The sequence below is a fragment of the Hyla sarda genome, chromosome 3, assembly GCF_029499605.1.
Source record: "Hyla sarda isolate aHylSar1 chromosome 3, aHylSar1.hap1, whole genome shotgun sequence".
NCBI classification, from domain to species: domain Eukaryota; kingdom Metazoa; phylum Chordata; class Amphibia; order Anura; family Hylidae; genus Hyla; species Hyla sarda.
The window spans coordinates 67439077-67464501 of NC_079191.1; the positions used below are offsets into that span (position 1 = coordinate 67439077).

At 46.5% G+C, this 25425-nt stretch overlaps 1 protein-coding gene across 1 annotated transcript in view; it reads right to left on the reverse strand.

Moving 5' to 3' along the window:
* LAPTM4A (lysosomal protein transmembrane 4 alpha) overlaps window positions 1–25108 on the reverse strand; it is a 38596-nt gene extending 13488 nt beyond the window's left edge. The window contains 2 exon segments of the mRNA XM_056564261.1: window positions 1254–1374; window positions 24812–25108. Of these exon segments, the coding sequence (XP_056420236.1) occupies window positions 1254–1374; window positions 24812–24910 (220 nt within the window). The 5' untranslated portion in view covers window positions 24911–25108.
* Window positions 25109–25425: the final 317 nt, after the last annotated feature.

A 25425-nucleotide genomic window follows, 5' to 3' on the forward strand; every position in this document is an offset into this window, starting at 1 on the left:
ATCCCCTATCTAAAGGATAGGTGATAAGTTGCCTGATCACGCAGGGTCCCGCCGCTGGGGACCCCCACAATCTCGCACACAGCACCCCACTCATCAGGCCCCGGAGCGAACATCCGCTCCGGGTCTGATGACGGGGCCGGTGATTGTGACGTCACAGCTCCGCCCCCGTGTGACATCACACTCCACCCCCTCAATGTAAGTCTATGGCAGGGGCGAGTCAGCTGTCTCGCCCCCTACCATAGACTTACATTGAGGGGGCGGAGCATGGCTGCACATGGGGGTGGAGCCGTGACGTCACGATACTCCGGCCCCGTGATCGGCAGTCATCAGACCCGGAGCGATGTTTGCTCCGGGGCCTGATGAGAGTGGGGTGCTGCGTGCGAGATCGCAGGGGACCCCAGCGGCAGGACCCTGCGCGATCAGGCAACTTATCCCCTATCCTTTACATAGGGGATAAGTTGTCAGCACTGTAGTACCCCTTTAAGAAAGACTTATTGACATCTATGGGGGCATGCTCCCCGACCTGCGTGGAAGTCGAAAGTAGGTGAATCCTGTGATATCTGCCTCCAGCTATATAATATACAGTAGGTGTCACCTGTCTTTGTAATCCTACATGTGATATGGAAGGACTGAACAATTTATTTAGGACATTTTCCAATTACATTTTCCCTTTAAACCAACCAATTCTCGAGCCAATAACTAGTCAGTGTGAATAAAGGAGATAGTTAAATATCTTGTTGGATGAGTTTTAGCGTGGCTGACAGCTAATTGTTCCAATTTCTTTATACATACACAAGATCTAATGTGTTCCCACACAGATTTTCATTTCCTCCCCCCCCCCCCCCCCCACATCATGTACAATAGCCACCTTGAGTAAAAAACGAAATAATCCAGCACTTGGAGAAACTGCAGCTTTATTGATGAATCCTCTAAAAACAGCATGGAACAACTTCACAAAGTCTGACACATCTTGACGCGTTTCGAGCGCATGCGCTCGAAACGCGTCAAGATGTGACAGACTTTGTGAAGTTGTTCCATGCTGTTTTTAGAGGATTCATCAATAAAGCTGCAGTTTCTCCAAGTGCTGGATCATTTCGTTTTTTACTCATTGGACACGGAGGGTCTGAGTGTGGATCCGTGCACGAGACACAGCAGGTGAGCTGGACTTTCTCTACAATAGCCACCTTCTCTAAGGGCTCCAGTCTATACAGAACCAATTTTAGCTGGGATTTCGAGGTCCCCCCCCCCCTCACCTGCCACTTTCTCTGAAGCATAATAATTTCCAATAACTTCATACTGAATGTCGACTGTTGGCACAGTGTCGGGGTGAGTGACTTTCACAGTCAGAAGTATTCCCATAAGCAGGTTCACCACCTAGAGAAGAGAAAACAAAAAACAGGTTTAATAATGTGACAGACCAAATGCAGACTACAAATAAGCAAATATTCCTTGTAGGAGAAAACACATCAAAAGTCAACATCGCAGTGTATAGAACGGATGGACAGCTGGAATAATAGAGCAACTGATGTGATGACCTGATGAGGTTTCCCTGATATTGAAGCACATTGACTGGACTACAGTAGGGGATTCAGGGAGGAAAATAAAGATCTATCCTCTGTGCTACACACAGGAGATAATGGCTAAGCCATCACAGCTAAGGCCCCTTTCACACTACAGGGATCATCCTGTAAAAAAAACTTTGTTATTACTCCCGGCAAAAAGTCCTGAAAACGGCCGGCAAAAAATCCCATTCATGTCAATGGGATTTTTTGACCATCCTTTTGGATCAGACATGGCCGTTTTTACTAATGTCCGTTATTTTTTGCCACCACAATAGACTGTGCATGCACTAAATTTTTGGTCTGGCAAAAATAATAAAAAATTTAAAATTTAAAATGGTGAAAAAACAAACGTTAAAATGTAACACTGAAGTCTATGGGAACCGTTATCAGTTTTTTTTTTTTTTTTTTACATCCGTTTTTTTTGTACTGAGCATGCTCAGTACAGCTTTACAAAAAAAAAAAAAAAAAAAAAAAAAAGGTTAAAAATCTGATAAAATAAAATTCGATGTAGCTGGTAATAACGGATGATAATAGATGAACATCAGGTTTTTTAAGAAAAAAAAAACATTAAGAATAACGGATCATGGTCATCAGTTATCATCCGTTATTACCACTTATTGCATCCAGTTTTTTCCCCCCATCCATTATTGTTAAATAACTGCAGTAAAAAAGCAGGATGATACCTGTAGTGTGAAAGGAGGGGCCTAAGGTGACTGTTTTACCTCCTCTTTGGAGTAATGTATGTGCCAATGATATTAGATTAAGAAAATAGTAATACACACAAGCACATTTCAGTGCTATATGGTAAAGGTCACTGCATAATACATTTGTTTGTATCCCTGAGCCATCTCCCAAAGTCATCATGGCCCACAGCTTTAAAGGGGTGTCTTCTAGGGATAATTTATTTTTGTTAAAAATGGGTCCACCCCCAAGAAGCGGATTACCTGCATTCTATATAAGAACCTCCCCAGCAACCAGCTATAACCTACAGCGCCACTGCAGGGGGAATAAAACATTACAAGGTGCCCAACACATTCAAGGGACTGTGTTACCCACAGATGTTTTGGTCCCTGCACCAGAGAGACACCCTGCAGTTGTTTCACATTCTGGCTAGGCTTCCAGAGAGGATTTTTTCTGGGCGTTATTTGAGACACTGCCACTGCAGTTTTTGAGCCAAAGTCAGAAGTGGATCCAGCAGGAGGGAGAAGTATAAACCCTTCCTTTACTGTTCCCATTCCTTTTCAATACACTTCTACCTCTGCAGTTTTTTAGCCGAATCCAGTGTCACTGGACACCGATGGAAAGCCAGATGGACGCCATTCAAGTCAATGAGATCCATTGTGCAATGAACCACTCAGTTTTTCGCAGGAACAGACTCCTGGATGCAGATGTGAACTTATCCCCAAATGCAGAGGACACAGAGTTCTGACATACTGACGGTTCTCTCCGGGCCAAGAGCCTCCAGAGACATAGTAACTGCTCTTACTAGAAGCTTCAACTATACCAGGAAAGGAAAAGGGGAAAACCGTACTGGTGAATCTGTTACACGCCAGGTATGAACGGTGCCCGACATACGCTACTGACAATATGGAGATCCTTCAAGTTTTCAGCATGACTGACCATGCAACAAAGGAACCTAATGGTTGAATCCAGCCTTAAAGGGGTACTCCGCTGCTCAGCGTTTGGAACAAACTGTTCCAAACGATGGAACCGGGAGCTTGTGACTTCATAGCCCCGCCCCCTCATGACATCACGCCCCACCCTCTCAATGAAAGTCTATGGGAGGGGGCATGACAGCCACCACGCCCCCTCCCATAGACTTGCATTGAGGGGGCAGGACGTGATGTCATGAGGGGGCGGGGCTATTATGTCACGAGCTCCCAGCGCCAGCGTTCAGAACAGTTTGTTCCAAGCGCTGAGCAGCAGAGTACCCCTTTAAGCTATGCTCACATCCGGAAAGTTTCTGGGCAGACATTCTACAGACCGCAGGCACCAGCATGATATGTTTAGAAATGCACCGTCTACATAGACTGCAATGCAAGTTGATTCCACAGAAATCAGGAAATTCCAGTGCAGCAGAACACCATTAAAAATGGGACTCTGCTGCAGCAGAATATTCCTGCAGAATTCTGATCGGAAATTCTGCAGAGTGAACATAGCCCAAGATTAAATCCTCTGCTACTTTGGGGGCTGATTTAGGATATATTGATGTGGATTGAGTTGCTGAAACCTGACAGCAATCCGTATCCCATGTCCTGGGTTTCTATATACCTGTACACATGCAGCAGAGTCCAAGGCAGATGGAGATAATTCTTGTGAGAGTCTGCCGCACACCCACAGCACTGCCTCAGATATACACAAGTTTTAATTTGTCCTGTGTAAACATAACCCAACACTGACTGAAAGTGCCAGCAGTACGGCTATGAGTGGCGATATCTACGTTGGTCTTGGTAAGCAGCTTTATTCCTTCCATTCCTCAGCCATCTTTATTTCTAGTCTATGTGTTGTAGGGTGGCAGAGGTATAATCCAGACTGGCAGCGTCCCGTTGGCATCACGCCCTACAATCTGACTACAGCTGCTTCTTATTCTGTGTGACATTCTTGCCGTCTCCAGGCAATAATCTCATATCAGTAAGGAAAACAAAATTCTGAAACAAGGTCAATGAAGCCGTCCCACGCCAGCACCACCCCTCATCAACAAAAACCCTGCATACCATAGGGCCAGGCGCAACCTAGTCTTATAGGGAAGACAAAACGCCAGAAGTACGGCAGCCACAGTGCCATGAAAATTCCTGCTGGCAAACATCAGTCTATTTTAAGCCTATGAAAGGTGTAAGTGACTACTCTAGGGGTATATACACTTCTATCCAGGCACCATTTATGTGCTATATACTGGAAAACTGGCAGAATTGTATGCAGACGTGTGTCAAAGTGTACCTGCGCCCAAATGCTCACTTTAAGTGAACCAAATGTAGTTTAAAAAGGACTACAGTCAGTCTATTTCTAAGTCAAGAAAAAGCATTGGGTCTCCCCAAATGTAAAAAAACCCCACACCCTATGCCAGAGCACTCCTTTAATGTGCCATAAAGAAGTCAGTGCTGGGTCAGCTGACTTTCCGTCAACTACAAGATGAAATATATAGTACTTACACCTCGCCCAATGCGGTGTTTACACACTTTTTTCTTTCAGATTTTGCTTTCATTTTACCACAATTGTGTAAATCGTGGTAAAAAGTGCATTCACACTTAGGCTGCATTCACACGGCCGTCTAGACCCGTCCCGTTCTTCTCCCGTCAAAGATAAAAAAACAGACTTAAAAAAAAACGGACAATAATGGATGGAAACGGAAGTTATCCATTTGTATCCGTTTTTTTGTTCAGTTAATAAACCCCCCCCAAAATTTTTTTTTTGTTCTGAGCATGCTCAAAAGTAAAAACGGATCAAAAAACGGATTGAAAAACGGATGACATTAAAGGGGTAGTCCAGTGGTGAACAACTTATCCCCTATCCTAAGGATAGGGGATAAGTTTGAGATCGCGGGGGGTCCGACGGCTGGGGCCCCCTGCGATCTCTCTGTACAGGGCCCCGGCTCTCCAGCCAGATAGCGGGTGTCGACCCCCGCACGAAGCGGCGGCCGACACGCCCCCTCAATACATCTCAAAGGCAGAGCCGGAGATTGCCGAAGGCAGCGCATCGGCTCTGCCATAGAGTTGTATTGAGGGGGCGTGTCAGCCGCCGCGTCATGCGGAGGTCGACACGTCCCCTTCCCGCAGGTTGTCGGGGCTCCGTACAGGAGATCGCAGGGGGCCCCAGCGGTCGGACCCCCCGCGATCTGCAACTTATCCCCTATCCTTAGGATAGGGGATAAGTTGTTCACCACTGAGTCACCACTGGACTACTCCAGGCTCCTCCATTTTCCATAGACTTCAATGTTAAATTTACTGTATCCGTTTTTTCTTCCGTTTTTTGAACGGAAGAAAAAATATTGCATGTGCCGTTTTTTCTGCTGTCAAAAAAAAAAAAACGGAAATGAGTGCAGACGGGTGCAAAAGGATTTAAAAAAAACATTCACATGAACGGGATTTAAAAAAAAATATTTTTTTTTTTTTACCGTTTTGAATCCGTTTAAAGCCTGCAAGAAAGGAAACAAAACGGGGATAAAACAACGGGGACAGACGGCCGTGTGAACGCATCCTTACTACGGTTTTCAGTCCATTCAGAAAACTGGATATGGGGCAAAAATGAGCCAACTGGAGACTCTGGCTGGGATACGGGAGCGCCCGGTATTCACATCTCCCATCCGGATCCGGTAACCGTATTAAAGAATTGTGGTGTGAATGCACTCTTATAAGGGTCAAGCACTGGGACCCTTAATCCTCAGAACTGGATTCTCATGTTGCCTCTTCTCTATATTTAGGCTGGAAGGAAGGATTTCGGAGACCACACAAGCTTCCTACGAGTCTATGAGACATACAGAACCAGCTGAGCGCAGCCTGAGAAAGTGCCAGATCAGAGGTGACCGATGCAATAGATTTATGAGTAAATCTACGTAATACAGCAGTGGGACGACTCCAGTGACCTACTCGTACTGGGAACGGTCTGGTTTCTAGGGCAGATAAGAGGTCTGAACAATCACCCATTCCTGGGATATGTGTAATGGGAAGCCATCCCAAATGTGATTACAACAGCTCTATAATACAGTGATCCCTCAACTTTACAATGGCCTCAACATACAATAGTTTCAGCATACAATGGTCTCTTCTGGACCATTGTAACTTGAAACCAGACTCAACATACAATGCTATGGAATCTGCGAAACGTGTCAATGGCTGGAAGAACCGACCAATCAGAATGGACATTTCACTGGTAAAACCCCTGTAGTCCAAAAGTGCATGCACTGACTGGTGTCTGGTAGTGCCCCCTACAGTACAGGGAGGCATTTTGAGTTAGTTTTATTTATTTATTTTTTTTTTAGGACATTGCGTGTTCTGTACAGGACCCTGAAGAAGCTTCTGTCCTCTACATAGACCAGTGTTTCCCAAAGAGGGTGCCTCCAGCTGTTGCAAAACTACAACTCCCAGCATGCCCGGACAGCCGAAGGCTGTCTGGGCATGCTGGGAGTTGTAGTTTTGCAACAGCTGGAGGCACCCTGGCTGGGAAACACTGACAGACAGTGATCACAGCTCCCAGCAGATCTTTCTTACTTTTATATGTAAGGATTTGCTTTATCTGTATTAGTTATCTACTATTTCTTTAATCCTCACCTTTTCCTATTTTTGATGACATTTTGGTGGATTCAGAACCAATTACCAGATTTCCATAGAGTTCTGGTCTCAACATACAATGGTTTCAACATACAATGGTCGCTCTGGAACCAATTAATATTGTAACTTGAGGGACCACTGTAATAGGTTACAATCTACACTGCAAGTTATGTGCAGCTCATGCAACATCTTCAGCTCCTATAGCATTGGTCTTCAACCTGCGGACCTCCAGATATTGCAAAACTACAACTCCCAGCATGCCCGGACAGCCGTTGGCTGTCCGGGCATGCTGGGAGTTGTAGTTTTGCAATATCTGGAGGTCCGCAGGTTGAAGACCACTGTCCTTTAGCATTTGTTTCCACACAGTGGGGGAGATTTATCTAAACCTGTGCAAAGGAAAAGTTGCCCATAGCAACCAATCAGATCGCTTCTTTCATTTTGTCGAGGCCAAAAATGAAAGTAGTAATCAGATTGGTTGCTATGGGCAACTCAGCAACTTTTCCTCTGGACAGGTTTTGATAAATCTCCCCCAGTGTGTCTCCCACTGTTGCAAAAGTACAATTCCCAGCAAGCACACTTTCACTTCAGTCTCCCTTTCCTATTGAACGAAGGGAAGGGGAGGAGGGAGTGAAGGTATTCTGCTTTCTCCCCTCTTTTACTGCTAAGGGTGGGTTCACACCACAATTTTCTATACAGTTTTTGGATATGTTTTAAAAAAAAAAAACAAAAAAAAAAAAAAACATGCAACTGTACAGCAAACCGTGACCATAGACTTTCCATTCAAAACCGTATGCACCATATTGTATACGGTTGTCTCCGTTTTTAACACCACACGGTTTTTAACTTTTTTTTTTCAGGACAGAAAACCGTGGCCTACCACGGTTTTTGGTGCAGGTGAAAAACCGTATTGACCCGTATATGTGTTTGTTTTTTTTATTTATTTTTTTTAACATGGGAGTCAATGGGAACCCGTACAGACCTGTATGTGCATACGGTTCCATCCAGTTTTTACCATACGGTTTTTGACTCTGCACAGTTTTTTTCTTGGAATTTCAATCAAACAAGTGAAACTTTATTCATAATGGAGTGAAAAGTTCAAAACGTACATTTTTTTTCATAAAAAAAAATAAATAAATAAACGGATGCAACCGGACATCATTTTTCAAACTGTATATGGTTTTCAACCGTATACAGATAAAAAAAAAAAACTTTGTACACATGTTTTGATACAGTTTAGTCAGGTTTTGAGGAATCCGGTTTTCTATAAAAAAAAACTGATAAAAAAAAGTGTATTGCAAAAAAAAGTGGTGTGAACCCACCCTAAGAGTTGTCTGTATAGCACACTATACACCAGGCTGCAGGACCGTAGGGAAACTTGACAGATCAGAAGAGAGAGAGAGAGCGACAGTGTGGAAGAGCAGGGATGAGTGTTTTGCTCTTCAGTGCTCAGTGCTTGTGTCAGGAAAACTGACAGAGCAGAATGGGAAAACCAACTGAGCATGTTGGACCCATACTTCACAGGAGAGCTATGGGACATAACCAAGGACAACCTTCATAAGACAGACAGACACAAGCTACAGGTAGGGAAAAAAACTTTTGAACAAGGCAAAAGAAAAAACTGAAAAGTATTAGGCAATATTGTTGTCTCAGCAAGCACTTCTAATCACATTAAAATTGGTGGGACAACCCCTTTTAGGGTACGTTCAGATGAGCGGATCCACGGCGTATTTTACGCTGCAGATTCACCACGGAAGGACCCCTACAGGATGCCTTTAGATGTGCCTGCTCGGAGTGGCAATACACCACTACATGCAGACACACTTCTGCAATGTGGAGTTGCTGCACATGAGATGTACTCACGTACATTGCGGCCGCTCCCCCTGCTCCCTGAGCTAGGCCGAGATCGCACTCTGTCTGCTCGGAGCGGCGGATTGCCGCTCAGAGCAGGCACCTGTAAAGGCAGCATACAGCGGTCCTTCAGCGGCGGATCCGTAGCATAATACGCGCCAGGAATCTGCTCGTGTGAACATACCCTAAGGCTGGGTTCACACTGCAGAATTTCTGGGCAGAATTTCTGCCGGATATCGAGCCGGCGGCGCTAGGACCGAGCAGACTGCATTGCTGCCCCCATAGATTGCAATGCATTTCTGGGTGGATCTTTTGGGAGATCTGCTCAGAAATGCATTGCCATCTATGGGGACGGTAATGTTGTCTGCGCGGTCCTAGTATACCTGCATGAATACACAATAACACCCGTCCCTCACCCCATGTTCCTCTCTGTTTATTGGACCCTGAGAGCAGTCCTCTATACAGCGAGTCTTGGCAGTAGCTTTCCTCCGCCTTCAGTGATGCAGCATTACTTAACAGAACTGCTGAGTTCACAAACTAGTTCCACCACATTCGTGAGTCCTCTGTTCCTTTTTTATTTGTCAGCAAACAAATGTTACTGCAGGTTAAAAACTGCAAATACCACACGGTTATGAAGAGACGGGCCATGAAATCAGAGGTCACAAGAAGGGGTTATATAACCTCCAGTTTGGCGTGATCACGGTCATTGCCCCTGGTGAAACACGTATGGGGCTCGTCTATATTCTTTTTACATATGTTAACAGGTTTCTGCTGGGTTTTTAAGTTGGCTTTATTAATAAAAGTTATGTTTTCGGGTATTTAGTGCATGGGAAAACTGATATCTATTCAGTCTTTGGCAGAACAGTTAAAAAAATGGGGGGGGGGGGGGGGGGAATTAAAAATAAAACAAGAAGACCCCAAGAGGACAACAAAACAAATAAGACCATTGTCAAGCAATGGAAAAAAAAAATAATTCTTACAAGTTGCATGGCTATGACCATCACGCTGGAAGTCCAATGATCCATCAAGACAAGTATGGGGCCACTTTAGGTGTGACCACTATCTCACAGGAGTACTTCTGTAGTAGTGAGGATTTGTTCACATTACATTTGGTTTATACCGATTAGGCTTCGTTCACATTGCCGTTGTGTTCCAACCTGTGCTGGGTCAGTTTTTTTTTGGGGTAGAACGGATGAAGAATGGCTCAGAGCACAACTGACACTGCGGGGTCCCGATGGATCCCATTGACTTAAATGGGGTTAATCGGCGATCCAGTACTTTATCAAAGTTAAGTGGAGGGGAAAAAATTATATATATATTTTCTCCGCTAAACTCCCATTGTTCCCTTTAGCGGAGCACTGGGGCCATGTGAACAAGCCCTTAGATAGTGGAACAGATACCGTATTTTTCGCCGTATAAGATGTACTTTTTCGTATACGTCGGTGAGTCTTATACGGCGAATACACCCCTATCGCGGCGGTCCCTGCGGCCATCAACAGCCGGGACCCGCAGCTAATACAGGACATCACCGATCGCGGTGATGCCCTTTATTAACCCTTCAGACGCGGCGATCAAAGCTGACCGCCACGTCTGAAAGGAAAGTGATACTAACCCGGCTGTTCAGTCGGGCTGTTCGGGACCGCCGCGATTTCAGTCGAACAGCCCGACTGAATAGCCGGGTTAGTGCTTACAGGACACCGGGAGGCACCTTACCTGCCTCCTTGGTGTCTTCTCCGTTCAGGGATCCCCTGTATGGCCGGCGCTCTCCTTCGTCATCACATTGTCGCGTACGTGCGTCGGCGTGCGTAACGACGCGATGGCGGCGACTGAGAGCGAGGATACCCGGCCGGCAGCAGAGACGTTCCGGAGCAACGGGGACACGGCGGCAGCCATGGAGCGACATCCAGGGCAGCAGTGACGGGTCCGGAGCGGCGGGGACACGTGAGTGATTACCTCCTATGCAGTGGTCTTCAATCTGCGGACCTCCAGATGTTGCAAAACTACAACTCCCAGCATGCCCGGACAGCCAACGGCTGTCCGGGCATGCTGGGAGTTGTAGTTTTGCAACATCTGGAGGTCCGCAGATTGAAGACAACTATTGGGTTCAAAATCTTTATTTTTTTAGATTTTGCACCTATAAATTGGGTGCGTCTCATACGCCGGTGCGTCCTATAGGGCGAAAAATACGGTACATAACACAGTGTAAAAACGTTGTCACCAGAATACTTAAAGCAAGATTAGTATGTGTGTTGATTGTAAAGTCAGTGTAGTTCATAATATAGTGTCTGTACCTGTGTGTGACGATTTTCTCACAATTCTTAAGTTATTTTCACCCCAATATTTATTTTTACCAACATACAAAATTACTGTTGTCTCAGATTTTTCCCAGGTTGTAATGCGGCTGAGACCCGACATCACTAGTCAGCTGATGACAGGGAGCCTGTCTGCTTCAATGGGTGGAGGGATCAATCTGCAACTAATGCAACAGCTGTTGGCACCCTGATTGAAAACCACAGGTCTTTTGAATGGATGCAGCTCATTTATGTTTCAATGGGTGGGGTGGCTGATGTGTGGGAGGGAGGAAAAAGGGAATTCTGGGATTTGTAGGCAAAAAAGAAAACTCAAACAGGAAATACCAGTTCACAAAAAGATAGCCACAGTGTTATGGTAATCTCACAACATAGCCATTTACTCCCAAGACAAGCGCAGATCCTTCCTAAGCATGTCCATTACTGTCTGCCAGGTATGTACTAAAATCACCTTATGGTGGATAACCCCTTTCAAGCATTACTGTCATTTGCATAAATATTTGACACATTGAACAGACATGTCAAAAGTTAAAGGAGGACTCCAGCCAAAACTAACTTATCACCTATCCACAGGATAGGGGATAAGTAGCTGATCGAAGGGGGTCTGACCGCAGGGATCCACCGTGATTTCTGGATCAGGACCCAGCTCTCAGTGCGGTTGATGGAACGCACTTCGTTCATTTCTATGGGAGCCCTGAAGAAACCAGCGTACAGCACTCGGGCATCATCGGCGCTCCAATAGAAATGAATGGAGCGTGTGCCGTCTACTGCACATGCTCCACACAGAGAGCTGAGGACCATTTTCAGAGATCTGGGGGGTCCCAGAGGTCAGACCCCCTGCAGTAAGCCCCTTATTCCCTGACGTGTGCTACCGTGCGCTCGCCCTGGCTTATAACTCACGATCAAAGCAGGTCTCAACAGAAACAAAACTTTATAAGAAGACATGTCAAACTTTTATATAGGTGACACTAACTAGGCAAACCTTTATCCAGTGGTACAACCCTTAGATGGGATATTCCTACCAAGCACAGTGAAATAGTGTGGTGCCCCTTGACCAGATTCTGGGTTTGCTCTCTTCAAACTAAGGGGTTTTTGCAAAGAGATATAAAGCGCTAGAGGCCACATGTGCTGCCAGCTTTTCCACACGCTACACCAAGCAAGGAGGAAGAGAACGCAAACGGATTGTATTTTACTAGAACTGTAAGACCACAAATAAGTCCCGCCGCCTTCTCTCGCTTCCTCATTCCTACTCACGCGCTGTTTCCCACGGGTGGTCGATCAGTTGGTGGTGAGCTGGCTGCAGAGTCTATGGAGCTCACGGCACCGGCTAACTATCTAAAGCCAGTCTGCAGTAGAGCCAAAAATGTCCCAGCAACAGGCCAACATACCATAGATGTGCCACTGGAGAACAGGTCCCCTATGGCTTTGCACCCACCCAGTATTGGTAAACAACAATTAGGTTAGTCCATCTATGACTCCTATGTTTCAAGCTTAATGGGGGAGATTTATCAAAACCTGTGCAGAGGAAAACTTGCCCAGTTGCCCATAGCAACCAATCAGATCGCTTCTTTCACTTTTCACAGGCCTTCATAAAAATGAAAGCAGCGAGCTGATTGGTTGCTATGGGCAACTGGGCAAGTTTTCCTCTGCACAGGTTTTGATAAATCTCCCCCAATGTCTTTAAAAATGAAGTTTTTATGTTTTTTTTCTCCTTCAAAATAGTGGACTTTAGTCTTGGCATTTATTTATTTTTTTCCCTCCGTTAGGGTTCCTCTCGTGCTAAACCCACTAGGCGTTTATGGCCTTTTTCTTTAGCGCCTATAGAACCGTACAAAAACGCCCAAGATGTGGGAATAAATAAGAAATGGGTTTGAGGTTTTATAAACCCCTATTAACCTGCATAAAAAAAATTAAAAATAAAAATAAAAAACAGTGTAGCAGTTGAGGCACTTTTTTTGGCGTGTAAACCTAGCTTTAGGGTACGTTCATACTAGTGGTAAAACAAAAAGTCCCCACTTTGGAGGTACACGAGCCCTCTTGCTATTGATTCTGTATCGGAGCTGGGCGCGCCAATCCTCTGCCTAATAAAAAGCAATATCCAGGAAAATAAAGTTCTCTCCAGCAATAAAGCAATATACTTTATTAGTATGAACATGGGCGGGTTACGAATGTGTATTCACACCGGAAAAATCCGAGCAGATTCACTGACCTCCATGGGGTCTGCTGCAGATTTTCTACTGCGGAAAATAGTGGCTAAAACCTGCAGCGGGAAAACAGGCTTGTAACCCACCTGTGTAAAGGGACTCTTAGGGTACACGAACACTAGTGGATTTCCAGCGTATTTTACGCTGTGGATCCGCCGCTGAAGGACCGCTACATGGTGCCTTTACATGTGCCTTGTCAGAGAGGCAATACAGATATGAGAAGATACACTGAAGCGATGTGCGAGTCGCTGTACATGCGCGGTGTACTCGCACACATTGCGCCTGCTCCCCCTGCTCTATGAGCTAGGCCGAGAGTTGCCGCGATGTGCGAGTATACTGCGCGTGCGGTGCGTCTGCCCGTAGCGGCGTATTGCTGCTCTGAGCGGGCACATGTAAAGGCATCATGTAGCCGTCCTTCAGCGGTGGATCCACAGCGTAAAATAGCATTGGGGTGATATATGGGGCGATAAATGAGCAACACTGCTGCTCCTTACAGACTATGGGAGTTATGGACACAGATGTGCCGTGAAGTATATCAAGAATAAACCTGCAGAAATTTTATTTTTGGAAGAGAATATCATATATAGTCTTAAAAACAAGTTTTCCCAATATTAAAGTAGAACTGAGCCTTTCAGCAATTATCCTCATCTGCTGACTAAACAGATCATCTTTCCAAATCCATTCCTGGTTTTGCATTCAATAATGGTAATTAAAAACCTGATCGTGTGAACACAGCCTTAACAAGCGCGGCACAATCAATTCCAGGCAACACAAAGTGTGAACACAGCCTTAACAAGCGCAGCACAAAGTGTGAACACAGCCTTAACAAGCGCAGCACAAAGTGTGAACACAGCCTTAACAAGCGCAGCACAAAGTGTGAACACAGCCTTAACAAGCGCGGCACAATCAATTCCAGGCAACACAAAGTGTGAACACAGCCTTAACAAGCGTGGCACAATCAATTCCAGGCAACACAAAGTGTGAACACAGCCTTAACAAGCGCAGCACAAAGTGTGAACACAGCCTTAACAAGCGCGGCACAATCAATTCCAGGCAACACAAAGTGTGAACACAGCCTTAACAAGCGTGGCACAATCAATTCCAGGCAACACAAAGTGTGAACACAGCCTTAACAAGCGCAGCACAAAGTGTGAACACAGCCTTAACAAGCGCGGCACAATCAATTCCAGGCAACACAAAGTGTGAACACAGCCTTAACAAGCGTGGCACAATCAATTCCAGGCAACACAAAGTGTGAACACAGCCTTAACAAGCGCAGCACAAAGTGTGAACACAGCCTTAACAAGCGCGGCACAATCAATTCCAGGCAACACAAAGTGTGAACACAGCCTTAACAAGCGCGGCACAATCAATTCCAGGCAACACAAAGTGTGAACACAGCCTTAACAAGCGCGGCACAATCAATTCCAGGCAACACAAAGTGTGAACACAGCCTTAACAAGCGCAGCACAAAGTGTGAACACAGCCTTAACAAGCGCGGCACAATCAATTCCAGGCAACACAAAGTGTGAACACAGCCTTAACAAGCGCGGCACAATCAATTCCAGGCAACACAAAGTGTGAACACAGCCTTAACAAGCGCGGCACAATCAATTACAGGCTGGCCCATGCAAAGGATCGCTGGAACTTTTGTGCCGCCCTTCAATTTCATTGCAGATTTTTAGGCCATAACACAATGATCTGACAACAAGCAGTTTCCCGTTTCACAGCTGATCGGCTGGGTTCACACATTGCTGTTTTATTGCAGTATCGCAACACAAAGTGTGAACACAGCCTTACACGGATCAATGATCGGGACTGACCGATCCTAAGATGACACATTCACCCAATAATCGGCTGATCTATAGGGACACAAATCACACTGCCATTGCTGCAGATTGTCAGTGGAAATTTGAACAGAAGTAGATTTAAGTGCAATGAATGTGGATAAAATAAGAACAAATCTCCATGTGCATTAGAATATTCCTGCGCACACAGAGCTGCAGAGAAGACTTTTGGATGCACAACGTGTCGATTTCTGTTAAAGATTATGCAGATTTTTTACAGAGTTTCCAGATTAAGTTAAACAAGAAAAATCTTAAAAGCAAATGTTATTGTTGCAGACTTGGCTGCAGCTTAGCTTTAGTCTAGATCAGCATTTCCCAACCAGTGTGCCTCCAGCTACAACTCCCAGCAAAATCTCAGACAGCAAAAAGCTTAAAAAAGGTGTATTACAGGATTTTTTTAAATTTTTATTTGACAATGCTTCAGGGGCTGTAAAGTTAGTGTAGTTGTAGGTTTGCAACAGTTGGAGGCACTGGTTAGAAAACACTGGTCTATTGCAGGTATTTCAATGGGTGGATTGTCTGATGTGTAGGAGGAAGAAAAATGACCTCACACTTACAAAAAAAAGGAATTATGGGACACGTAGTTCAAGGGAGGGAACTCCAACAGGAAATAGCCAATTCACAAAAGAGCTAGCCACAGTGTTATGGTAATCTCACAACATAGCCGTAAAGCTCCAAGACAAGCGCGGATCCTTCCTAAAGTATGTCCATTACTGTCTGACAGGTACGTACTAAAATCACCTTATGGTAGGTACACTAGATGGAAAACATTGGTCTATAAAAAAAAAAATTAAATGCTTATCTAGTCTTTTAAAAACTGATGTCCTAACCACCAGACTGGCCATCAATATTAGATCGGCAGGGGTCCAAATTTCGGCACCCCCACCGATCAGCTGATTCAGGAAGCCATCATGCTTGTGCGAACACCTAAGTGGACAGGACAATGCTGCAATCCCTTTCACTATACAGTGCTGTACAAATAAGATGTAGTAAACACTGAAGAGACTGCAGGGCTCGAATAAGCAGCTGATCGCTGGGGGTGCCGGGATTCAGATCCCTGACTATCAAAAAAAAAAAAGTGTTTCCAAACCTGTGTGCCTCCAGCTGTTGCAAAAATACAACTCCCAACCGCTTTAAAGACAAAAAAAAACAAAACATTATTGTCACCAGCAATGACAGGCTGTGCTGAAACATGACTATTACAACCGTGATTGGCTGAAATACTCAAGTGTATCAGACAAACATTACTGCAGGGGTCAGCAGATGTACAAAGACTGGTGGTGGGTCAGGTGAACACACAGTGGTGTGGTTTTTTTATTTAAATTTTTTATATATTATATATTTTTTTATTTATTTTTTAAGAAATGTGACAGTTTTCTGTCGGAAAAAATAAAAAGCTAAACTTGACACTCATAGCCCCTGTTCACACTACATGGCCTGAGGATTTAGATTTGATTTTAAAGGAGTACTCTACTGGAAAACTTTTCCTTTTAAATCAACTGGTGCCAGAAAGTTAAACAGATTTGTGAATTACTTCTATTAAAAAATCCAAATCCTTCCAGTACTTATCAGCTGCTGTAGAATATACAGGAAGTTATTTTCTTTTTGAATTTCCTTTCTGTCTGACCACAGTGCTCTCTGCTGACACCTGTCACTTTTAGGAACTGTCCAGAGTAGGAGAAAATCACCATAGAAAACCTATTCTGCTCTGGACAGTTCCTGACATGGACAGAGGTGTCAGCAGAGAGCACTGTGGTTAAACAGAAAGGAAATTCAAAAATAAGAGAACTTCCTGTGGAGCATACAGCAGCTGATAAGTACTGGAAGGATTGGGATTTTTTTTTTTTTTTTTTAAAGTAATTTACAAATCTGTTTAACTTTCTGGCACCAGTGGATTTAAAAGACAATGATTTCGAGTGGAGTACTAATGTCTTTTGTGGTGCTCCATTTACATGTCAGAAGTTCAGCGAATGAACATGTTCAATCTTCTGCCGGAACAGGTCTTGTTTGTCAATGGGAAATCGCCTGTGTCTGCGAATTTGGGGTCATGTCTGTTCCATGCAGAAGATTGCGGACCCACAGAGGAATTCTCCTTGCCGAATTTCCTCAGGTGTAAACGGACCCTGATCTATTTTGGTGCGGATCTGACATAAGGCTGGGCGGTGTACCGGTTCATACCGAAGACCGACATTTTTGTGCTGCACGATATTAATTTTAACCCATACCGCAATATAGGTTGGGCCCCTCCCCCTCGGGAATGAATGAATGAGCCCAGCGCCGCGCTGTCCCCACATCGGGGAACTAATCACAAGTCACCCGCGAGCGCTGTTCTGCCCCCCAATTAATTATCAGCCCAGCGCTGTCCCCATCAGGGTAAATCTTGATATGTCACCCGCATGCGCTGCCCTCCTCATCCTCATGTTTGTTGCGGCCGCCGGCGCTGACACTCTATACCAGTGGTCTTCAACCTGCCGACCTCCAGATGTTGCAAAACTACAACTCTCAGCATGCCCGGACAGCCGTTGGCTGTCCGGACATGCTGGGAGTTGTAGTTTTGCAACATCTGGAGGTGGGCAGGTTGAAGACCACTGCTCTATACTGTGCGGTATCCCTATACCCGGGCTGCAAAAAACAAACAAAATAAACTTTAACTCACCTCCCGTTGGTCCGGTAACGGCCTCATCTGCTTCCTAGGGAATGGAACGTTGGACAGCCGTCAGCCTATCTCTGGCCGCAGCGATGTTCTGCCTCGGCCGGTGATAGGCTGAGCCCACTGTCATGTAAGAAGCCGCCCAGAGCTCCTTACATGACAGTGGGCTCAGCCCATCAGCGGCCGAGGCGGAACATCGCTGCGGCCGGTGATAGGCTGACGGCTGTCCGACGTTCCAGTCCCCAGCGTAAGGCTGACGTCGGAACATGCGCGAGTTTATTTTGCTTACCTTGTGTCTGCGCCGGCAACAAACAGCACGAGGAGGGCAGCGGGTGACATATGAGTATTTACCCCGATCGGGGCAGCGCTGGGCTGATAATTTTTGTTGGGGGGGGGGGGGGCGGGCAGAATAGCGCAGCGCTGGGCTGATAATTTGGGGGGGGGGGGGGGGAGGAGGAAATACCATTACATACCTTGGAACCGCCGAAAGTTACAAAAATACCATGATACGCAGATTTGGTCATACCGCCCAGCCCTAATCTGACATGCACAAGGTTTTCCTCCTTAGGCTAAGCTTCCAATTTTTTTTTCTGACAGTTTTTTTTTTTTTTTCTGGCAGTTTTTGGAAAACTGCCACTGCAGTGGATCCATAAGGGAGGAGAAGTGCAAATCCTTCCAAGTCTGGATCAGAAGTGGATCCATAAGGGAGGAGAAGTGCAAATCCTTCCAAGTCTGGATCAGAAGTGGATCCATAAGGGAGGAGAAGTGTAAGTCCTTCCAAGTCTGGATCAGAAGTGGATCCATAAGGGAGAAGTGTAAGCCCTTCCAAGTCTGGATCAGAAGTGGATCCATAAGGGAGGAGAAGTGCAAGTCCTTCCATTATATGTCCTATTCCCTTTGAATACACTTCTGGCTTTGGCTCAAAAACTGCAGTGGCAGAAATCCAAAAACTGCAAGAAAAAAAAAAAAACAACAAGTGGAAACTTAGCCTAAGGGTTCTACACTGACAAAAGCTTCCCCCACCTGGTTCTATGGGGACCTTTATCTCATATTCGGGCTGCTGCAACATATAACACTCACAATGACACAGAAGCTGCTAGTAAGCGTTTTTAGGGGTGGGGGGTGAGTGGGAAAGAAAGTCCTCCGGCCCGTTATGGCTGGGCGAGACAACAATACTGAAAGGTCAGAGCGAGACAAGGCGATCTCATGGGAACAGGGAAACACAGAAGTGTACCCCCGCTTGTCACCAGAGATATGAGAGGCACGGTGTACTCCAGATATGTGAACAGGGGCATTAAGTGTACTATGGCAGTATGAAGGTCATAGCGCCTTACACTGGGTTACATCACCAGCACTTTATACATAGGGATATGCATTACACCACAAAATCTACTATGGGCACTGATATAGGGCCAGGGGCGCGGAGCTTTTATACTTGCTGATGAGACAGACAAATAACTGGAGACTCCAATACATAATAGTCTAACCTGGCAGTGCAAAACTACAACTCCCAGCATGCCCGGACAGCCGTTGGCTATCCGGGCATGCTGGGAGTTGTAGTTTTGCAACATCTAGAGGGACGCAGTTTGGAGACCAGGGGTCCTTAAACCTATAACACAATTAGAAATGAGCGAAGTTACAGTGATACGATTCGTCACGGACTTCTCGGCTCGGCGGTTGACGCCTTTATCCTGCATAAATTAGTTCAGATTTCAGGTGCTCCATTGGGCTGGAAAAGGTGGATACAGTCCTAGGAAAGTCTCGCTCACCTCTAGACATAATGAAAAGCAAAGGGAATTACACAGCATCCCAAAAACCTGAAACATTTCTGAGTGTCGAAATTCTGGAAATTAAGTGTGGAAACTCAGTGTGGATAGCAGTCAACCTGCTACCCTCAGGGGTTTGGGGGGGGGAGATGGAGTAGCAAAGCGTTGTGTGAAATCATAAAACTATAAAGGGGATCTCTGCTGCTTTAAGTACTCCGGTGGATTATTATTATTATTATTATTATTATTATTATTATTATTATTATTATTATTATTATTATTATTATTATTATTAAATCAACTGGTGCCAGAAAGTTATAGATTTTTAAATTTTAAACTTCTATTAAAAGATCTTAATCCTTCCAGTACTTATTAGCTACTGTATACTACAGAGAAAGTGCTTTTCTTTTTTAATTTCTTTACTGTCTGTCGATAGTGCTATCTGCGAACACCTCAGTCCATGTCAAGAACTGTACAGAGCAGGAGAGGTTTGCTATAGGGATTTGTTGCAGACATGGACAGTTCCTGATATGGACAGAGGTGTCAGCAGAGAGCACTGTGCACTTTTTAAAGGGGTATTCCAGGCAAAAACTTTTTTTTTTTTATATATCAACTGGCTCCGGAAAGTTAAACAGATTTGTAAATTACTTCTATTAAAAAATCTTAATCCTTCCAATAGTTATTAGCTTCTGAAGTTTTTTGTCTAACTGCTCAATGATGATGTCATGTCCCGGGAGCTGTGCATGATGGGAAAATATCCCCATAGGAGCTGGACAGCAACTCAACTTCAGAAGCTAATAACTATTGGAAGGATTAAGATTTTTTAATAGAAGTAATTTACAAATCTGTTTAACTTTCCGGAGCCAGTTGATATATATAAAAAAAAGTTTTTGCCTGGAATACCCCTTTAAGGTTGGTGATCTGTCCTAGGATAGTCATCAGTATCAGATCTGTGGGGGTCTGACATGGTTGAAGAGCCTGAGTGCTGCGGCCTCTATTATTTACCACTCACAGCTCAGTACATTTCCCAGCGTCTGCACCTGGTAAACAACGCAGTCTCTTCAATCAGCTGATGGGCAGGAATGCCAGGAGTCTCCTTTAACCCCTTAAGTACCAAGCCCATTTTTACCTCAAGGACCAGGCCAATTTTATTTTTGCGTTTTCGTTTTTTCCTCCTCGCCTTCTAAAATCCATAACTCCTTTATATTTCCATTTACAGACCCATATAAGGGCTTGTTTTTTGCGTGACCAATTGTACTTTGTAATGAAACCTCTCATTTTACCATAAAATGTACGGCGAACTCAAAAAAAAAAAATTTTTAGGGAGGAAATTAAAATGAAAACCAAAATGTTGCACATTTTGGAGGGTTTTGTTTTCACACTGTACACTTTACGGTAAAAAGGATAGGTGTTCTTGTGGGTCAATACAATTAAAATGATACCCATGGCTAGATACTTTTATATTTTTGTACACTTAAAATAAAAATCTAAAACTTTTTGTACAAAATCAGTAATCTAAAATCGCCCTATTTTGACCACCTATAACTTTCATTTTTCCGTATATAGGGCGGTCTGAGGGATAATTTTTTGCGCCGTCATCTGTACTTTTTTTTTTTAGATACCAAATTTGCATATATAAAACTTTTAGATAATTTTTTTATAAATTTTTTTGAATAAAATGTAATTTGTGGACTTAAATTTTTTTACGTTTACGCCATTCACCGTACAGGATCATTAACATTATATTTTGATAGTTCGGACATTTACGCACACGCCGATACCAAATATGTTTATTAAAAAAAAATAATAATGTTACGCTTTTTGGGGGTAAAATGGGAAAAACAAACAATTTTTATTTATTTATTTATTTATTTTTTTTACACTTTTTATGTCCCCATAGGGGACTATCTATAGCAATCATTTGATTGCTAATACTGTGCAGGGCTATGCATAGGACACAGCACTGCTCAGTATTATCGGTAATCTTCTGCTCGATCGCAGACCAGAGCAGAAGACCCCCGGGAGACGGCCGGAGCTAGGTAAGGGGACCTCCGGCTGTCATGCTGGATGATCGGATCCCCGCGGCAGCGCTGCGGGCGATCCGATCATCCAATCAAAGTGCCGCAATGCTGCAGATGCCGTGATCTGTATTGATCACAGCATCGGAGGGGTTAATGGCGGACATCCGCGCGATCGCGGATGTTGGCCATTACCGGCGGGTCACCGGCTGCTGCTAGCAGCCGGAACCTGCCGTGTACGACGCGAGCATACCGTTCCGATGCTCGCGGTCATACACAGGACGTAAACATATGTTCTGGTGCGGGAAGGGGTATTCCAGTGAAAAAAAGTCAACTGGCTCCAGAAAGTTAAACAGATTTGTAAATTACTTCTATTAAAAAAAAAAAAAAAAAAAATCTATCTTAATCCTACCAGTATTTATCAGCTGCTGAAGTGGAGTTGTACATTTCTGTCTGACCTTGGTGCTCTCTGCCAACACCTGTCTGTCTCGGTAACTGTACATAGCAGCAACAGATCCCCATAGCAAACCTCTCCTGCTCTGGACAGTTCCTGAGAGACAGCTGTCAGCAGAGAGCACTGTGGTCAGACAGAAAACAACTCCACTTCAGCAGCCGATAAGTGCTGGTAGGATTAAGATTTTTTTAATAGACGTAATTTACTAATCTGTTTAGTTTCTGGAGCCAGTTGAGATGAAAAAAAAAATTATTTAACTGGAATAAACTTCTGAATTGTCATATGGACACGTCAGCAGTTGTGATCGGTGAGGTTCAGGTGCAGAGACCCCCAGAAGGGCACAAGAGCTCAGCTGAACGATTTTTCTACACCTTTAATTTGTGTGGCAGGAATGTGTACGTGGGGCAGATATTAAATGTCCGCATGGAATATGATAAACATGACGCTAGTAAATATTTCTGAAGTGACACTTTGTGCGATTTCACCCCTGCGACATTTTTAACCCATTGCACTAAATTGTGCAACTTTATACAAATGCTGCCAAGCTGGTATAGCTTTGCAATAAATTGAGGGCTTTGTGACAAATTGTGCAACAAATCACACACCATAAACTCATAACCAAGTTAACCGCACTATTTGTATAGCGACACAATCTTAGAAAAATCATCTAAGGCAAAAGGGCAAAAGTCTCTAAACACCAACTGAGACACTAACAGCACAAAATCCGGGTAAAACCAACAATAAATTTCCCCCATTGTCCCTTTGTTCTTCTGCTCAGCTCTAGAAAGAAGGAGCCGTCTACAGATTCCAAGTCTGAGACCTTCTGTCAATTCATGAACTGCTGTGTTCTGCCCTCACGAAAAGATGCAGCACCAAATCCTTCTGGGGGTCCCAGCAGATGGACCCCCACATATCACAGCTTCAGAACATGTCTCTATGTCAGCAGTTTAATTAATAAGAGGCTCCTGTATAGACACAATACAGAGTGCAGGAGGTATGTATGGCACATGACAGCTGAGGCCACTGATTGGCTGCACTGGTCACATGGTTATATGTCCATGATGTGACACGTGATTAATGGCTGGATTGTTATACAGTTCCTGCTGATACTCCTACAACTCCTCTAAGCCTCACTGACATGGCACCTGTTTAATGGATCCACGGTGCACCCCAAACCCTCCCATCACTTGTAACCTCTCACCTGCCTATCTCCTGTGCCCCTCAACCTCACGTCTCCCTCCCCCCTCATACTCCTTTCTCCTCAGTCCTGTGCCCCCCCCCTGTCTCAATCCTCTCCCCCCCCTCACCCCCCCCGTCTCCTCAGTCCTGTCCCCCCTCACCCCCCCCCCCGGTCTCCTCAGTCCTGTCCCCCCTCACCCCCCCCCCCCCGGTCTCCTCAGTCCTGTCCCCCCCTCACCCCCCCCCGGTCTCCTCAGTCCTGTCCCCCCTCACCCCCCCCCCCCCGGTCTCCTCAGTCCTGTCCCCCCCTCACCCCCCCCCCCGGTCTCCTCAGTCCTGTCCCCCCTCACCCCCCCCCCCCGGTCTCCTCAGTCCTGTCCCCCCTCACCCCCCCCCCGGTCTCCTCAGTCCTGTCCCCCCTCACCCCCCCCCCCCGGTCTCCTCAGTCCTGTCCCCCCTCACCCCCCCCCCCCCCGGTCTCCTCAGTCCTGTCCCCCCTCACCCCCCCCCCCCCCCCGGTCTCCTCAGTCCTGTCCCCCCTCACCCCCCCCGGTCTCCTCAGTCCTGTCCCCCCTCACCCCCCCCCGGTCTCCTCAGTCCTGTCCCCCCTCACCCCCCCCGGTCTCCTCAGTCCTGTCCCCCTCACCCCCCCCCCCCAGTCTCCTCAGTCCTGTCCCCCCTCACCCCCCCCCCCCGGTCTCCTCAGTCCTGTCCCCCCTCACCCCCCCCCCCCGGTCTCCTCAGTCCTGTCCCCCCTCACCCCCCCCCCGGTCTCCTCAGTCCTGTCCCCCCTCACCCCCCCCCCCCCCGGTCTCCTCAGTCCTGTCCCCCCTCTCCCCCCCCCCCCGGTCTCCTCAGTCCTGTCCCCCCTCACCCCCCCCCCCCCGGTCTCCTCAGTCCTGTCCCCCCTCACCCCCCCCCCCCCCCCGGTCTCCTCAGTCCTGTCCCCCCTCACCCCCCCCCCCCCGGTCTCCTCAGTCCTGTCCCCCCTCACCCCCCCCCCCCGGTCTCCTCAGTCCTGTCCCCCCCTCACCCCCCCCCCCTGGTCTCCTCAGTCCTGTCCCCCCTCACCCCCCCCCCGGTCTCCTCAGTCCTGTCCCCCCTCACCCCCCCCCGGTCTCCTCAGTCCTGTCCCCCCTCACCCCCCCCGTCTCCTCAGTCCTGTCCCCCCTCACCCCCCCCCGTCTCCTCAGTCCTGTCCCCCCTCACCCCCCCCGTCTCCTCAGTCCTGTCCCCCCTCACCCCCCCCCCGTCTCCTCAGTCCTGTCCCCCCTCACCCCCCGTCTCCTCAGCCCTGTCCCCCCTCACCCCCCGTCTCCTCAGCCCTGTCCCCCCTCACCCCCCCCGTCTCCTCAGTCCTGTGCCCTCTCACCCCCCCCGTCTCCTCAGTCCTGTCCCCCCTCACCCCCCCGTCTCCTCAGTCCTGTCCCCCCTCACCCCCCGTCTCCTCAGCCCTGTCCCCCCTCACCCCCCCCCCCGTCTCCTCAGTCCTGTGCCCTCTCACCCCCGTCCTGTCCCCCTCAAATCACCTGTGCCCCTCCTGTGCTCGTCTCTAACCCTCCTGCCCCCCCTTTCTTGTTGCGCCCCATCACTCTCCCCTGTGCCCCCTCACCCTGTGTTCCCTCTTACCCTCTTCCTTCTCCTATATTGCCCTTTTCGCCACCAGCCCCTGCCCCATTATATCCCAGTACACAGCTGCCCGGCCCTCACCATGTATTTGGTGCCCAGGATGATGGTTCCTGTTCGGACATGGCAGCAGCCGCAGCACCGAGTGCTGTACAGCCGGTCCCGGCTCCGCTTCAGGTTCATGATCCGTATGTCTCTTCCTCAGCCCTCCGTTACTGCTTCTTCTTGTCGGGCTCTTCAAGCGTCGCAGGCGTCACACAAAACGTCCTTCGTCATAGTCCTGAAGGCGGAGCCTGGACACACCGAGCGCCATCTTTAAAAAAGGCAAACAATGCTTCTAGATACGAGCGGCCGTTTTGGAAACTGGAAGAGTAATGTGCCGTCCAATCAAAAGCCGCTTACGGTATTGTTGTAACGCGCCTGGTGGCCACAAGGTGTCGCTGTTGTGCGCTGGAGCTGACAGCGCTGACGTTCAATAAAAACTTTCTTTCGTCTGAGAAGTTTCTGTAGTGCGGAGTATAGAGGGGGAGGGGCTGCTACAGGGAGGTGGGCTGTATATATATATATATATATATATATATATATATAAATATGTACACATTGGGGGAATTGCCCACAGCAACCAATCAGATCGCTTCGTTCATTCTTAAAGGGGTACTCCACTGGCCAGCGTTCGGAAGTAAATGTTTCCAATGCTG